The sequence below is a fragment of the Chelon labrosus genome, assembly GCF_963514085.1.
Source record: "Chelon labrosus genome assembly, chromosome: 12".
Classification (NCBI taxonomy): Eukaryota; Metazoa; Chordata; class Actinopteri; order Mugiliformes; family Mugilidae; genus Chelon; species Chelon labrosus.
Window position 1 is genome coordinate 13,022,251 of NC_140345.1, and position 18,268 is coordinate 13,040,518.

An 18,268-nucleotide genomic window follows, 5' to 3' on the forward strand; every position below is an offset into this window, starting at 1 on the left:
TGCTACTGTGGAGGCATGTTATGTGGAGGCCATGTATCCTGGTGCAAGCAAAAATATGATGACATAATGAACTGCAAATCAGGCTCATTTCCCCCCCACCCATGGGCAAATTATCAGCAGCATCAAACAGCGAGCTTGCTGAACTGTGGTGTGTTTTGCAGGCTCGGCGCAGGGAAGTTAAAGTATAAACACCAGAGCTCTTTCATGGCCGGAACAGTTTGTCAGTGAGGTATGTTTTCTCTCAGCTACATGAAAAATCTCCTCACGAGGACTCTCCCGCACCAAACTGCCACATTCTCACCACCGTGAACAAACACAGAGCTGGGTGGGCCAAGACTTAAAGGCAGAAGGCCTCGTCTCAATATGGTATTTTAGCCGGTTTGCAGTGGACATTGCAGCATTTTGTTATTGTGCTACTCTCTCTTCTTTTTTTTTTGCCCCTCCTACTCCAAGGACATTTCTGGCAAATAGCTGTCTTATCAGGCTGACAGAGTGTTTCTTCTTTCCCTGGCCGTGGCAGATGTAGCAGAAGATGCACACAAACAACCAAGAGTCACGCGGTGCTTATTAAGACTTGCACATAAAGGACTGGGTACACAGTAAGTTATCTGGAAACAGCAAAGAGCCTAAACATTTTGTGATGAAAATGTTTTTATTTAGAAGCCAGAATAGTGAGAATACATTTGGTACAGTACATTTTACAGGTATAATAAGACAGATGTAGTTACTCCAGAGAGCTCCTTGTTCGGAGATGGAGATCAGTTGAAAAGACATCATTTCCCTCCACTAGATGGAGATGTTGGTCAAGAAAGGGAGGCACGTTTCCTCAGCTCCAGAATGAACAATAGCAGACCAGGTCGCCAGGAAACAACCAGAGTCGATATATGAATCATGAGGAAGCGGTGAAGTACGAAGAGTAAGACTGTAAACATGCAATGTTCTTCATCCTGTTTAACACGGGTAAAACACAGGGTCAGAAGCCACATAGTGCATCTGCTTCATTTGAGAGCCAACATCATTTTATATTTTTGAGAGGAGAAAACATTTTATTTATTTATTTTTATTTTATTACCTGTGTACCCAGATGCTTCTATTAATGCAGATGCAGCATCTCTACAGGCCGCTGCAATGAAAAAGAAGATTGGAGGCAGAATGAAGTCCAGTCAGGCACAACAGAGATTACAAGCAATACTAGAAATGTTGTTTTCTTTTTTTTTTTTCCTTTTTTATTTTAAAGCATGTGCAAACACTCAGAGGCTGCTTTGATTCTTAGAGGTACTTTCATGTATCGTTTATGGTCTGGAGAGGAGACACTGCCGGCAAAAGACTTTGATTAAAGAGAGGGAAACGCCGTTCTCTAAAGGATTAACTTAAGGCTAGGACACAAAACTAAAGATGAGGGCTCAAATTAATATTGCACCCAGATGAGTCTTAAGTGTCCTTGGATGACAAGCAGTGATTGGATTGCAAGCTTGGTAGCTTTTGATGGCCATGCCTGTCAGCCTCACCTGCTTTTTAATCAGTAATTACCATAGAGGATTCTCTGGCATTTCTTAATTAAATTGGGCCAAATGCAATTAAAAACCACACTCTCATTCCTTTAAAAGGGCTCTGTGGAGTCGTTGTTTAGTTCTTGCTGTTAAGAGAATAAGCGGTTGAATGGTCATAGCACCGTCCCATTTCTCGCTGATCTGTAGTTGATTATTTCAGTGGTCAAATTAAGTTTGCGGTTTGCGTAATAAAGGGAGTGATGGAGTTCAAGATTAAAGCCTCCACTCTAACTGGAATTGAAGGTTAAAAGCGTAGACAAGTAGGCAAAGTTGTTATATTATTAAAACAATTAAAGTTAACATCAGGAGAACAGTGATGAGAGCAAGAAGTGGAGGAAATAACTATCACGGCCATAGCACTAAATGTAACGACGTATCTTTTCCCGCTGCACCGGCACAAAGAAGATGTTACAGTAAACCTGTCAAATACTCACCATTTAGAAAAGTCTCCAGCGCTCCAGGAGGCAACAGCTACAGACACATCAGTGGTAATTTTTCCATCTGCAGTCTTCAGATCATCCTTGGAGTTGTTGTTGTAGTTGCCACAGGCACCGCACATTTTACCGGACAGACTGCTGTCAACAATAACGGTGACCTCCTGTGAAACAGAGTAAGTGACCTGCATAGCAGATGCCCTCTCGATGACCACGGTCCTGTCTGAGATTTCGACAGATATTTCGCTCGTCACTTTGCTGGAAGCAGACACTTTCCTGCCATTCACCTGGAAAACACGAAGAATGAGAAATTTGAGGGAAAACAAATAGTTAAGACAAAATAATCTATATTCTGCATCAAAACGTTAATGCCATAACAGTCCTCACCCAGGTCTCTCTTTCCCTGGTCACTGCCACCGTAGTTTCCTTGAAGAACACATACACAGCTGCGACAGAGTTAGGCGCTCCTTTGCTGCAGATCCTGGCGTCCACAACCACACGGAACCACAGCTGAGATTTCTCGTCGCACAGAGCTGCCACTTCATATGCCCCCTGTGCACTTATCGGTCCAGACATGCCATCAAAGGTGCTCAGATCGCCAGCTGGGTTAATGGTGCATTGGCCCTGTTCCTTGTGGCAAGCCCTGACTCCGTCTCTTACGCTACAAACCTCCCCACTGGCACAGGACATCCCGTCACACCTCACCAGGCCAGAGGGCTGGCACACACACTTGGACTTACATTCTTTGTCCACCACTGTTTGGCCCACCTGGAAACAGACATTGTGCACAATGTATCAATCATTTGCCACCACTGGATTTGTGAGTAGATTCTATGACAACACATGGTATGTTTTTTTTTTATATGCTGACTAGAGATGCACCGGATCCTGATTTTTAGGATCCTGCCGGATACCGGATCCACTGCTTAAGATCCTGCCGGATCCGGAACCGGATCCGGATCCTACTCCGATCATCAGCTTGTACATTATAATGCAGTAAAACAGCGGAGATGTTGAGTACACTTTAACGTTTTTACCTCGAGACAAACTTTGACAGCAAAGCGTGCATATCGCATGACTTGAATCTCCCTCTACCAGTTTAAAGTACTGCCACACAGCACTTTTTCGGCTCCCTGCTTCCATTTCCGACGAGGACTGCTAACACAATGTAGTGGATGGCTTCTCTAAACATTAACCGCGTAATCACGTTCTTCCGGGTCCGGATCCGGTTGCCACGCTAGGTATCCGGCAGTAACCGGACCCCATAAAAACGCCATTATCCGGCCGGATCCGGATCCGGAACCTGGATCCGGTGCATCTCTAATGCTGACTAAGTTTTCATAATTCACTTCTAGTCATAGCACAATTACTACGAATTGCAACAAAGTAAAACCTAATTGTAGTTTTACCTTCAGGTATCTGCCGTTGTGCATACACCCACAGTTTTCCAGGGGAACACACTGGACGCCATCAAAAGCAAGGCCATTGTCACACTGGCATCCTTCAAAACATCTTCCAGAACATGCGAATGGGTAAATAAAACTGGCACATGTACCACTGCAGGTGTCGGCACACAATTCATAGTGACTCTGAGGAGGACAGGAAGCAGCTACAAGGGAAGACATTGGTAAGAAGTTTGTACGTACACCTGAAATCCAAAGTGGGGGAAAATGGCAGCTATGATGCGGTTGTTGGCAACTTACGGCACGACAAGGCGTCCCTCCAGGGCTGGATTTGAACCCCTGCGCTCTGGCATGCCAAAACATAGGCCCGCACACTGTCACACAGAGTATCTTTCTCGCCATCCGTAGCACATACATCAAACACACAATCAGACACATATCCTGCTGGGTCAATTTTACTGTGGCAGGCTTTGAACGGCCCATTAGGCTCACTGATGATGCCACAGGAGTTGGGTTTTCCATACAAAGCAGCCTTGGCCGGCTCACATCGTGGGCATTCGTCTCCACAGCCGCCGCACAAATACCCAGGCAGGCCCACCGCCCACGCCTTTCCAAAGTCATCAATGTTTTTGGTTGGTTTGCCACCAGGAAGTCTGAAATCATCATTCTTTTTCTTGTTGTAGTTACCGCAAAGACCACACATTTTACCCTGGTATGTAGAGGGAATGATCACCTCAACATAGTACACAGTGTCATAGAGGACTGTCAGTCCGAAGTCTGTTCGAACAATTATGTTGCGACCTTCCTGGGTGACTGTGAGACGCCCATTCTCCAGGGAGAGAGGAAGGTTCATGAGTTCGTTATTAACCTGGAAGCAGAAATGAGGAATAGATCATTGTTGTGGAAATAAAAAAAAATAAAAAAACATGCACAAATGTAACCAAGGATAAAGTTGTTGAACTCACAATGACTTGCCACGGCTTTCGCTGCTGGATGTTAATGACGTAACCATAGACTTCAACTCCAACCGACTTGGTTACAGCCACTTTTCCGTTTCCATATTTCTCATTCCCCTGAGTGACAGTGAATGGAGTCATCTGCCCTTTGTTAGTAACGCAAAGCTTGGCTAATACATAGACACAGGTACCCTGGAAATCAAACCTCTGTCCATCAAAGGAAATGTAATGAGGGTCACCAGAGGCCACACACTTTCCTTGCCCCTCCGGGTAGCAGCCTTTCACTCCATTTTCAACCTTACAGATTTCCCCTGGACGGCACTTGGCCTTTTGGCAAGACACGGCCCCATTCTCTCCGCAGACGCATTCCTCCACACACATATTCTCAGGGTAGAAGACATCGCCTATTTTGTAGTATTGACCATCATAGGAGCATCCACAGTCTTTCACAGGCACGCACAGCCCCCCACTCAGGAGGTAGCCGTTGTCACACTCGCAGCCTTCTGCGCACTTCCTGCGGCAGGTGGCAGAGGAGGTTAAGCTGGCGCAGGTGGCTGGACAACCCGAGGCGCACAGGGTGTAATGGCTGTTAGCGCGGCACGGGAAAGCTGTGGGACAGGGTGAGAAGAGGGAAAGGAGAAAGATAAAAAATCATTTTAAGCAAATACAAAAATTTAAATCAAACGAAGAACAAAAAAAAATTAAAAAAATAAACATAATTTCAAACTCACGACAGAAGTCATTTCTTCTCCAGGAGCCGATGGTGATTCCTAAGTTCTGACAGGCTGAGACGTACACCTCCACAGCATCACAGACTGCTCCATGATATCCCTTGTACTGGCAAGCATCATAAACACAGTCTTCCATGTAGGGAGCAGGGTCCACACGACTATGACAAGCCTTGAAAGGCCCTTCCTTGTCAACAATAATACCACAGTACTTGTTGGATTGGTACACTTTTTTCTGGGAGTCTGAACAGCTCGGGCACGATGGCCCTTGGCATTCCGATGTACAGCCTTCTATGACTGCCACCTGCCAGCTCTCCCCCAGTTTGGTTCCATCAGAGGCAATCTTGCCATTTCGCATGGTCAGGTCATCCTGAGCTTTCCCATTGTAGTTGCCACACAGACCGCAGACAGCGCCTTGGTAGGTGCTGGGCAGAGTCACACTCACTCTGCTACGCCAGTCAAAGGTCACTGTGATACCAGCTGCTGTCTGCACTACAGCTGTCCTGCCGCTCATAAACACAGTCAGCTCATCGTTGTAATACCGAGGCAACAAAGCAAGCTGCCCATTGATCTGCAGAGCAAAAAATGAGGGAGAGAAGAATATTTTTTAGGAGATTATAGATTTAATAATTCTGCAGACCTTGCTAATCCATTCTAATGTGCAGTTAAATCTTAGTTTAATTAAGTCTGCCAGGATCAAAATTTTAATATGCAATTAAATATATATGCAGAAGAGCATGAGGGATGTCAGAATTAGCACAGTGACAAAAGGCATTATCCTCCCCTTGAATGAGGCTGTGAATATCTGTGCTGTTTTTATTTTCAATAATGTGACTACATGCTGCTTTCCATTTCTTTTCTCTCCACAAATCCACATAAAAATGGATCACCCATTCAATCTTTTGTTATATCACCCATGTGCTCCACATTATCCATACCTCCACATCCACACTTACCAAGATCCTGTAGGGGTAGTCTCTGCTGATGGTGAGAACGGTGCCATATATGTCAATTGAGACAGTCTTTGTGTAGGATACAGACTTGCTTCCCCGGTGGTCATTCTGCACGGTCACATTGAATGGCACCAACCCAGGCTGCTTAGAGCACAGTGCTGCCAGCTGATACACACATGTGCCTTGGAAGTCGAACCTTCGGCCGTCGAAACTGCGGTAGTGCGGGTCACCCGAGGCTGTGCATGTGGCCTCACTGATGGGTCGACAAGTGGTCTCTCCATCCAAAACAGTACATTTCTCATTGGCAGAGCAGGAAGCCTCGCGGCACGTCACTATGCCCAGGGACGCATCGCACTCACACAGGCGACCACAAGTCTGATCAGCCCAGAAGCGCTGGCCTGGCTTATAGTAGCGGCCCTGATAAGAACAACCACAGTTCTTGGCAGGCACGCAGACACCGGCACTGAGGACATAACCCTTATCACACACACAGGCCTCTACACAGACACCAGTGCATTTTTCCTTTTGGTCAGGGAATGGGCAGGAAGGCTGGCATGGACTGGCACAATCCTCATAGTGGCTGTGAGGCTGACAGTTGATTGCTAGAGATAAATGAGATTTAGACAGGAATTAACCAAAAGAAGAAACACTTTAAATAGCTGATTGCAAGAATGTTTCTGAAATACTCACGGCAGCCAAACTTCTTCCTCCAGTCCTTGATTATTATTCCTTCCTCACGGCATTGCTCACTGTAGGAGGCCAGTGCCTGGCACAGCATCTTTTTATCTCCGTTATTAAAACACATATCATACACACAGTCGCTCTTGAAGGCCTGGGGGTCCAATTTTGCATGGCATGTCTTGAACACACTATTGTCTGTGAGGGCCCCGCAGAAAGCCCCACCCTCATAGAGCTTCTCTTGGGCTTTGCTACAGGTACCACAGTCTTTCTCACAAATGCAAGGATGGTCCTTGTCTTGATCAGGCGTTTGCCAGCTCTGGCCCCACTCTATCACCGAGGGGACTGGTTCACCAGCCGGATTCTGGCGTTCATCATCACGGTTACCGTTGAAGTTGCCACACAGGCCGCGGACGAGGCCGTAGTAGCTGCTAGGAAGAGTGACGACAAATTTCCAGTTCCAATCAAAGGAGACGACCAGGCCAAAATTGGTCTTCAACACTGCTGCGCACCCACTTTGAACCACTGACACTTCACCATCACCAATTCGAATAGGAAGATTCACCAGCTCCCCATTCACCTGAAGAGCATGGAACAGAACAATGTACATATGGTGGACACACTAAAATACAAGAGGGCAAACAGATGAGAAGATAAACTTTTTACCTTTACTCGACCAACTTGGTTCTTTCTTATGGTGATGTTGTAACCATACACGTACACATCTACTTCCTTGACATAGGAAACTGCCTTGTTTCCTCGGTTGTCATTGCTCTCAGTGATAATAAATGGAACTAGACCATTCAGGTCCCCAAAGGTCTTAGAGATGACATACTTGCAGGTGCCTTGGAAGTCATAGTTGTAACCATCAAATGTGCGGTAATGAGGGTCACCCCAGCCCCAGCAAACACCTGTGAACTTGGGGACGCAAACAGCCTCACCCTTCTCAACACGGCACGACTCCATGACGCGACACGCATCTTTGCAGGGATCTGCAAGGGATAAACAAAGGAATGTTAAACATTCTTCTGTTATTTATTGTACATTTATTTGCTCAGTTCATGAGATTGGTTATAATAAGCGAATACAAAAATACTGAAGGTGTCTTGCCTGTATTGTGGCATCCACGGATTCCATTTTTGACCATGCATTTGGTATTTTGAGGACAGGTGTGCTTTTCACAGACAAGGCCTTTTGTCGGATTACAGGTGCACTTTTCGCTGCAGTTGTCCTCATACACAACTTCACCAGGCTGGAGACAGAGGACGATATTTCTCATTATACGTGGAGAAATACCACTCAGTAGAAATAAGACACATTTAAGCAATCTGCTAATTAAGTCTCAGGAGTAATTCTCAGTGTGCACGTCTAAAATCAAACTTTCTAATGTCCACCACTGTGGGAAAAAAAAGCAAAGGCAAATTTATAGCCATGTCTGGAAAAGTGCTCCAATGCTTAAGCCATTCAGACAAACAGAAAAAGTAAATAAATAAATCTTTGTACGTTAATATATATGGAGTAGCACTGTACAAAAACAGGTGCTGAATGTACCCTGTAAGTTCTTCCGTTATCATAGCAGCCGCACTCGTTCTCTTTGACACACGTCTGCCCGTTGAATAAGAAGCCAGCATCACATTCACAGCCTTCTCTGCAGCAGGTAGGGCACTGAACAATCTCCGTGAGGCCGGGACAGGAAGAAGAACAGGAGTCGGCACACTCCTCATAGTGACTGTGGGCGGGGCATGGTAAGGCTATAAAGATAAAGAGTACACGTCACAGAAAAGAAACACATGTCAGAAAAAAAAAAAGATTTTGGCTGCACTGGTAACACAGGGAGCATTAAATTACTTGTCACTTACGACAGAAGGAAGAATTCCTCCAATTTTTGATGCCCACTTTTGCTAAGCGACAGTTAAGGGCGTAGGCTGCTATGCTGTCACAGAGCACCTTTCCATCGCCGTTGGAGGCACACAGGTCAAACACACAGTTATCAAAGAACGACTGTGGGTTGAGTACACTGTGGCAGGCTGCAAAAGGACCTTTGGGTGCCGAAAGAACGCCGCAATAAGCGGACGATGAAAACACAGCCTTGACAGCTGCAACACAGTCAGGACACTTGTTCCCTCGACAGCCACCTTCACAGGTTACACCAGGAATGGGGACCTTCCATGATTGTCCAAACGCATTGACGTCGTTGGTGATCCGACGGTTGGGCAACCTGAAGTCATCTTGTTGGTTCCCATTGAAGTTGCCACATAAGCCGCTGACCTTGTCTCGATAATTACCAGGTACTGTGACTGTCACAAGATAGACCAGGTCATAAGTGACAAGCAGTCCAAAATTTGTTGCAATAACATATTGCGTGCCCTGTTGATAGACCTGAACCTTCCCATTATTGAGATTCACTGGAAGGTAGTTAAAGACTCCATTTACCTAAAAAAAAAAAAGGGGCAGAAATGACTACTGATGACAAGAATGTTACAATTACAACATAAATAACAAATAAGCATTCATATTTTGTCTGGTTAGATAAAGAAAAAGTGTTGTTACTCACTAGCACTCCAAACATGCTTTTCCTCATGATGAGAGTAAACCCGTAGACCTCCACCGCAACCAGCTTGGTGACTGACGCCAATTTGTTGTTTATTATCTGGTTCCACTCCACATTCTCCACCTTAACAGAAAACTCCACCAGGTGGGTTCCTTCCAGCCCACTGCTCTTAGAGAGGATGTAGGTGCAGGTGCCCTGGAAATCAAATGTGCGCCCATCAAAAGAGCGGTAATGGGGATCACCAGATGCTTGGCACACACCCTTGCCGACAGGGTGACATTTTTGGACGCCATTTTCTAATTTACACTCCTCATTAGGGCCACATGAGAACTTCTTGCACTCAACCTGAGGGGCAAAAAAAAAAATATTTGAGAAACGAGAGAAGTGTTACAAAAGTCGAGCATGTTTCAAAAGTTCACATTAATCAGTACCAAGTCATTGTTTCAATTGTTCTCCGTCTCTTACCTCTCCATCTTTCGTGCACTTGCACTCCTCTTGACACTGCCCGTTGGGATAAAACACTTGGTCGAGGAGGTAATAGCGGTCGTTATAGACGCAGCCACAGTCCGAGAAAGGCACGCAGCGGTCTCCGCTGAGGATGAAACCTTCATCACAGACACAGTCCTCCTCACATGTAGCCTTGCAACCTTTAGGAGGCGTCAAACTCTGGCAAGTTGCTGCGCAGCCACTTCCACAGATTTCATAGTGGCTGTGGGCTTTACATATCACGTCTGTGCACAGGAGACATAAAAGTCAATGTTAATGTTGTTGCTTCTTTTTATTTTTATTTAGAGTATACATCTGAAGGTTCATTACAAACCTTACATAGTTAAGTGCCAGTATAAAGTCTACTGTGTTTATTGTGCATTTGCCTGTTTTCCCAGCATAATAAATAATGCAGACTTTTTCTTAAATTAAAAAGTATTTCTCACCACAGAACTGACTATTTCTCCAGCTGTACACCTTGGCTCCAGCATTCTGGCAGGCAGACATGTATGCCGTGATAGACTGACAGAGCACATTCTTCATGCCCTTATACAGGCACACATCATAAACGCAGTCCTCGAAGAAGCCAGCTGGATCCACCTTGGCATGGCAGTCACGGAACGGCCCTTTGGGGTCTGTAATTTTACCACAGAAATCTTCGGTTTCAAACTTTCTCTTCTCAGTAATGTCGCATGAAGGACACTGCCCTTTACAGCCACCGTTACACCCCGGGATTTCGGCCACTCGCCAGCTGTCACCAAAATCTGCTGGTGAGGCAGCCTTGTTGCCATTCTTTGGAGTCAGGTCATCCTGGGGTTTGCCGTTGTAGTTGCCACAGAGGCCACAAACAGCGCCCATGTAGGTGCTTGGCAGCGTTACAAATACAGCACTTTGCCAATTGAAGGTGACTTTGAGGCCAAAATCGGTGGTGACAACAGCGTACCAGCCACTCCTCCACACAGACACCTTCCCTTCACTCAGGGTGACAGGCAGGTTTACAAGTTCATTATTCACCTGAAAGAAAAGTGGTAAAATATATGAAATATTCAGTACAGAGTAAGGTGTATCAATATTCAATCATCATACTTAACATTATTTACTTCTTACCATAATCAGGCCTTTGTGTGTCTTAGTAATGACGATGCTGATGGAGTACACCTTTATCTCTACTAATCTGGTGTAGGAAACCACCCTGCTGCCTCTGTGATCATTCTGCACCAGGACTTCAAAGGGCACTAACTCAGGGTCCTTTGAGCAGAGTGCAGCGAGCTGGTACACACATGTGCCCTGGAAGTCAAACCTCTTCTTGTCAAAGGTCACATAGTGAGGATCACCTGTGGCCTGGCAGGTGCTTTGGGACACTGCTGTGCATTTTCTTACGCCGTCAACCAGCTGGCACTGCTTCCCTGTCCCGCATCCTTTGTTCTGGCACTCAACTTGTCTACCTCCAGCCGCACATCTGCACCACCGCTGACATTTGTCATCAGCCCAGAACGTCTCCCCAGCGGGAACATAGCGGCCCTCATAGGTACAACCACACTGAGCAGCAGGCACGCACTTATCTCCACTTAAAACAAAGCCTGCGTTACAGGTGCAGGTCTCCACACAGGACCGTTTGCATTTGGAGGGAGCATCAGGGTCAGAGCAAGTGGCAGGACAGGCACTGCCACAGAGCTCATAGTGGCTGTTGGCCCGACATTTTGCAGCTTTGGAAAGCAAAAGGAGAACAGAGTGGGATTAATGCTTGTAACAATCAACGACAAAGAGACGTAATCATGAACAGTACTTACGGCATCTTGCAATCTTCCTCCATTCTTGAATCTGGATCCCAGCAGTCTGGCAGGCATCAGCGTAGGCCTCCAGTGCCTGGCAAAGGAGATATCGGCGACCACCTCCCATGCATAAATCAAATTTACAGTTCTCCACATATTGTTTTGGGTCAATGACGGGATGGCATTTGCTGAATGGCCCATCTATTACAAGCGAGAGGAGTCCACAAAACAAGTTGCCCTCCCACTTCTGTGTCAGGCTGGGGTGACAGGGTCCACACCCACCCACGCAGTCATCTCTGCACTGAGCTCCTTGCGACAACTCGGGCACCTTCCAGCTGCTCCCAAAGGCAACAACAGAACTGGCCTGTGTGCCAGAGGGAGTGGTGAAGTCATCACTGGGATCATCGTTGAAGTTCCCACAGAGACCGCAAGTCTTACCAGCGTAACGGCCACACAGATCAACCACAAGTTGGTGATTCCAGTCGAAACGCACTTTCAGACCAAAATCAGTCTCAATGATCACAGAGCGACCGCATTGAAACATAAGCAGTTTGTTGTCGTTCAAGGCTATGGGCAAACTCCACAGTATGTTATTAATCTGCACAAACGAAAAAACAGAAAAAGCATCATGAAGATATTTCAGTCGTAATATATTTACTTAAATTAATGCATCTTAATTTGTCAAGCAACAAGGAAATAAAATGTAAACTGACAATATTTAAAATCTGTAATAGAATACAGGATATTTAAATGATTATCTTTTACCAACACAAATAGGGAGCCTTACCCTCACACGGCCTATCTCAGATCGAACTATAGTGATGGTGACACCATACACCTTCACTATGACCATGGCAACATAGGACACCCTGAGGCTTCCTCTGTTCTCGTTCTGGGCGAGGACCTCAAAGGCTGGGAGACCGTCATCCTTTCCACAGTTTTTGGCAATGACGTATGTGCAGGTGCCCATTAAGTCAAAGTATCGCCCGTCAAATGTACGGTAATGAGGATCTCCCATGGCCCAGCAGGTACCACGCTTGTGTTTCTTGGGGACACAGGAGGGAACCCCATCCTTCATCACACACTCCTCATTGGCACTGCAGGTGACGCTGCTGCAGGAACGAGATGCACTTCCTGGAAAACAATATACAATTAATGCCCACATCACTGTTGCCCACTTATGTGAATTACTGAGAGTGACAGATTTAATATAGTAGGGTTTGTACTTTACCTGGCTGCATACATTGTGCAGGGGCGCCATAACCGTTCATCTGAGCGACTCCAATGCTATAGAGAGCAAAGCCAGAGCCAGAGCTGGACACTGTGTATTTACCTCTGCCAGGGGTTTGTTTATAGGACATCTCTGCCCAAGAGAAATCTGTCCCTGCAATTGATTTCCACTGGACATTGCGAGGTAGGTTCGTGCCATCCATACGCAGTGTTGCAATTGCACTGGTTTTAGCGACAACTATGGCTTTGTTTTCAAACCCTGCTTGACCCTCTAGTGAGTAGGAAGAGCAGAACTGGTCTGTGGACACAATGGTCATCAAGAAAGGGTCATAGTATTGGAGCCAGCCTCTTGGGACACCATTGAAGAGCAGGAGGACCTGGATTCCATGATCAGCCAGGATGGACAGTGTATCAGCATTATTGTTTTGGAGCTCCTTTGTCTGCCCCCTAGTCAAAGTGAAATCCTCTTTATGGTTGCCATTTCTGACAGTGACTTTGGTTGGCTGGGAGGCCTGGATGTAGACACTGTCAAATTTCTTTTGGAAGGTCAGTGGAGGCACAATGAAGCTGGTTCCCCACTTGTTTACTGGCAGCAGCTGCTCATAAACATGATTGCATTTTGAGAATCGCCAGGTACAAGTGTGACCCGTGAAAACAGCAACAGGGTGCTGGGAGGAAACTATAGTGCCGGAAAGATCTTCCTTACTCTGGAGCTGGACACTCTCATAGGGCTGAAGATCTATAACCATTGGCCTGCCTTTCTGATAGACGTGACCCTGAAACCTGATTGTCCCTCGTAGGGATATCTCTACTTTGTTGCTTTCTTTTCCATTTGTGACAGAGAATTCTTTAAAGGTGCCATAGGGTGATCCAGGTGGTGTAAATATGAAGTATTCTGTACCCCATTCAGAGATTGGGTATATTACAGAGGTATCTGCAGTGTACAGCTTGTAGTTGTAGGAGGTTACAGTCACATCTGCTGAGGCGTCAATGTGCACTGTGGCTGAAGACTTTTTGCAGGCATTCATCTCAACACTATTGGGGAGAGTGATGGTGATTCCCTCATCAGCATTAAGAGTTTTCTCTTGCTTAAATTGTAAGGAAGGCACTTGCACCGTCACTTTGGTATTAGCCTGAACAGCTGAGATTTGTAGCTGCATGCGAGGTGAATCATAGTTTGGAACATAATTCTGCATGAATGAGAGGGCAAACTCCCTCCCTGCCCATCCAGCATGAGATGCACCTGACATACAGGGAAAGAGAGGGGAGAAACAGAAAAACACATTTTTGACACTTTTTCCCAAGTGACCTAAAATGAAGGAATCAGGCACAACAATGCATCAGCAGCAATAAAAATTGCCCAAGGCATTTGGATACCCAGCAAAAAGAAACAACAAAGCAGCAAAAAGTAAACAACTGAAAGATGCCTCCGTTTCAAAGCAAAAAAAAAAAAAGGGATGAATGCGAGTTCAAATGAATGGATTGGCTTTTTCCTTGCCACCATTGTGAGAGATTGAGACAGGAATAGTTGACTGCATTGACTGCTTCTCAGCAGCACTCAATAAGTCACTTGCACAGACAATATAATTGTATAATGGAAATATTATCAATGTCTGTGCGCTTGCTGAGAAAAGACCGCTTTCTGGGCTCAGTCAAGGCCTGGGGGATTTAGATTACACTCTTGTCTCACCCATTCAGTTTTAATAGTTCCAACTCAATAGCAGCTAAAGGTAAATGCTATTCCTAACAAAAAGCAAATTTCAATTTAGATGACTATCCTTTATGTGCTGCACTCTCAATCTGCGCTACACTAACATTCTGCCTCATTCACCCCTTATGGCTGAACAGTGCACTGGACCGATGGGGCCGTCAGCCGGGACAAACTGCTTTGAAACTGAACAATTTACTACACCTCCTGCTCGCTTATATCTGAGCTAGTCAAATTTAGATTGCGAATGTTTGGCTAGAATTTTGAAAGACATGAAAGAAAAAATAGTTCTGATTTTTTTTTTTTGAGCATTACAGCTCCAATTGTTCAGTTTAACAGATTTTAAATAATTCTTAACTCAAAAGAAGCAGGAACAGAAACATTACATTAAAGTGACATTGAGTAAAAACTGAATGGCTCAAGTAAAAAATACATAAATAAAATATATATTTATATATATATATTTTTTTCTTTTAAAAATCTTAGTATGTCTAAATATACTTACAGCTCAGTAGAGCCCCCACAGCACAAAACAGTAACAGGGTCCCCATGGCTGTTGAAGAGAAATTCTTGTTTTAGTTAAATAAGTATTTAAAAGTTAGAACAATTAAATAATAAAAATGTATTATATATAATTTTCCAATACAGCCTATGCATAATCTCTAGTGCTTACCTGCCAAGAGGCATAAGTGTGATTTTACTGATCCATCCTTTTATATACACTGATGGACAAAGACACGGACCAATGAAAAAGCCCTAAAGCCCAGCAGCTACAACTTTGAACAACAATGACCTCCCTCTAAAACAAATTAAGGTAGAACTTGGCAAAGCCTTGCAGTTCCTGTTGTATATTGACATAGGTGTGAGATCCAAAACTAACTATATGTTGAGGATTTATCAGTCATGCTTTTCAGTGAAAGCACACCCCGTGACATGCACATGATGTGATTCACTTCCAGCAAATAGGTGAGAATCTTTGTGCAACATCCTTAATAATTTGTATTAGTGGAGATGCACCATTGTTTATGATTTCATTTTATTTTATATTTTTTATCAAAATGCACAAATGACTAAACTCATATGGATAACATCAATGCAAGAATATTCTGATGATTGAATGGATTTATGCACTATGCCCTGGACATCTTTCCTTTTTCGTGAACAAAAATGACAGTGTCACTTGACATACGATGATTTGATTATTTGCCCACATTCACCGGCATTGTATATTCTGGCGTAACCAAATAATATTATCCATTTTAGACTGGGCACGGCAAGAATGTGATAAGACCAAAATCACAACTTATCAAAACTTATCACCATTCAACAGTCCAGTTTGCTAATGGGTTTGGCTGGGTAATGAAAACGGAGAGAGAATATTTCTATAGTTCTGAAATAGCGGGGATGTAACTGTTTGGGAATTCCCAGCCACAGTTTCTGTACTTGTGAATAACCAAGCCGTGGTAACTGGTTTTAGCAGTTTAAAGCCATTTTTTCAGTTTTTCCAGTTTTTTAATCCAAAATAAAAACAACAAAATAAAAAAGGCATGAAGCAAAAGCCTGGGCACGATGCTTGGTCAGTACTTAGTAAGAACCCCCTTTGGCAAGCTTATCTTAGCCATCAGAGTTTTTCCAATTGTAGTTTGGGGGATTTTCATTCATCCTAGAAAATATCTTGCAAACCTGTCAGACTTCTGTCTTCACATGCAGTGCACTTTGCATATTTCTGATTATGTTCAGTTTGGGGGAACTGATGGCCATTGCAATACTTTCTAGTGCCTCTTGAGGCACTATTGTGTATTTTATAAATATGCAGAGGAATATTGTATTGAAGAAGCCATCCTCTTTTCAGTTTCAGCATTTTTAATGCTTACATTTTTAGGTTTAAAGAAATTGCTGCCATTGAATCCATTCTCCCCTCTACTAGTGAAATGTTCCTACCACTGGGGGCAGCAAAATCCTAAATCATGGTCAATCCCATCTCTCTGCTTAATATGTATAAGGCCGTTTTCTTTTGATAAAATTCTTAAGCTTTTTCTCCAAACATGCCTGTGCTCAAAAGTAGAAAGTTCACTGGACGTGTTTCTGAAATGCATCAAACTTATTTTGACGTTTGGTTGCCAACATATGACGTGAAATTTAAAGTTCGCCTTCTGATGACCTTTTCACAAAGGTCATACCTGTGCACATGGTGTACTGTCTTCCAGGCCTCTACATTACCCTCCACCATAACTGTTAACTGTAATTTCATAATTACATTCCAAGGAAAACACTGTCAAAACGAAAATACAGTGCCTGGCCAAAACAAAGTCGCCACCTGGATTTAACTAATCAAATAGGTACGAGCCTCCTATTGGATAATTACTGCATGGGCGATCATCTTTCAGCTGGCAATAAGTTATTTAACCCCAAATGATGCAATGAGTAGCTTCTCATTTCTTAAACAACCCTGAGGAAAGATACATCCTGTGGTCGCAGAAAAGATGTTAGTCTGTTTGAGAAGGGTCAAATCATTGGCATGCATCAAGCAGAGAAAACATCTAAGGAAATTGAAGAAACTACTAAAATTGGGTTAAGAACTGTCCAACGCAAAAAAACTGGAAGCATAGTGGGGAACCATCGTCTCTGAGGAAGAAATATGGTCAGAAAAAAATCCTGATTGTGATCAGTGATCACTTAAACGTTTGGTGAAATCAAATCAAAGAAAAACCACAGCAGAACTCAGGGCTATGTTTAATAGTGAAGGAGACTCAAGGGATTGGGACTGAACTGCTGTGTAGCCTTAAGAAAATCACTAATCAGTGAGGCTAACTGGAAAAAAAGGCTTCAGTTTGCTAGGGAGCATAAAGATTGGACTCTGGAGCAGTGGAAGAAGGTCATGTGGTCTGATGAGTCCAGATTTACCCTGTTCCAGAGTGATGGGGGCATCAGGGTAAGAAGAGAGGCAGATGAAGTGATGCACCCATCATGCCTAGTGTCTACTGTACAAGCCTGTGTGGGCAGTGCTATGATTTGGGGTTGCTTCAGTTGCTAAGGTCTAGGTTCAGCAACATTATGTGCCCAAAGAATGAGGTCAGCTGACTACCTGAATATACTGAATGACCAGGTTATTCCATCAATGGATTTTTTTCTTCCCTGATATCGTGGGCATATTCCAAGATGACAATGCCAGGATTCATGGGGCACAGATTATGAAAGAGTGATTCAGGGAGCATGAGACATAATTTTCACACATGCATTGTCCACCACAGAGTCCAGACCTTAACCTCACTGAGAATCTTCGGGATGTGCAGGAGAAGGCTTTGTACAGTGGTCAGACTCTCCCATCATCAATACAAGATCTTGGTGAAAAATTAATGCAACATTGGATGGAAATAAATCTTGTGACTTTGCAGAAGTTTACAATGCCACAATGAATGCGTGCTGTTATCAAAGCTAAAATATTAGATTGTGTGACCTTTTTTTTTTTTTTTTGGCCAGGCAGTGTATTTGTGTCTTTAAACTGGGATAAGGCCATAGAAAGATACAAGCATCGTAGCACATGATTGGACAGTCTCAGGAGGCAGAATATTGCACCAACAATAACTGTTTAAAGCAATTATCAAATATGAGGGATCAAACCTCTTAGGGAGTCCAAGTTGCACACAACCACGCAACAATAACACTCGTCTTGCCTAAAACATTCAAAAGAACCGTGCCCAAACACTGTATCGGAACATTGACATTTCTATGAGAACCAAAAGTCAGTATTCACGTCAGCTTGTGGTGAACAACACAGATACTTTGTAAGCACTACTCAACGCAAAAAACACAATTTCT

At 44.2% G+C, this 18,268-nt stretch overlaps 1 protein-coding gene across 1 annotated transcript; it reads right to left on the bottom strand.

Moving 5' to 3' along the window:
* Nucleotides 1-538: 538 nt before the first annotated feature.
* Nucleotides 539-16,639, bottom strand: fcgbp (Fc gamma binding protein; the record flags this gene model as incomplete). Its single annotated transcript, XM_084557879.1, has 21 exons — nucleotides 539-947; nucleotides 1,073-1,123; nucleotides 1,985-2,271; nucleotides 2,372-2,752; nucleotides 3,394-3,593; nucleotides 3,688-4,255; nucleotides 4,353-4,951; nucleotides 5,075-5,642; nucleotides 5,986-6,626; nucleotides 6,715-7,263; nucleotides 7,299-7,734; nucleotides 8,254-8,453; nucleotides 8,562-9,135; nucleotides 9,257-9,598; nucleotides 9,719-9,984; nucleotides 10,171-10,753; nucleotides 10,847-11,445; nucleotides 11,530-12,109; nucleotides 12,299-12,645; nucleotides 12,743-13,984; nucleotides 16,630-16,639. 20 exons carry the CDS (start codon nucleotides 16,637-16,639, stop codon nucleotides 1,114-1,116), a joined length of 8,982 nt encoding a protein of 2,993 aa, XP_084414005.1. The 3' UTR covers nucleotides 539-947; nucleotides 1,073-1,113.
* Nucleotides 16,640-18,268: the final 1,629 nt, after the last annotated feature.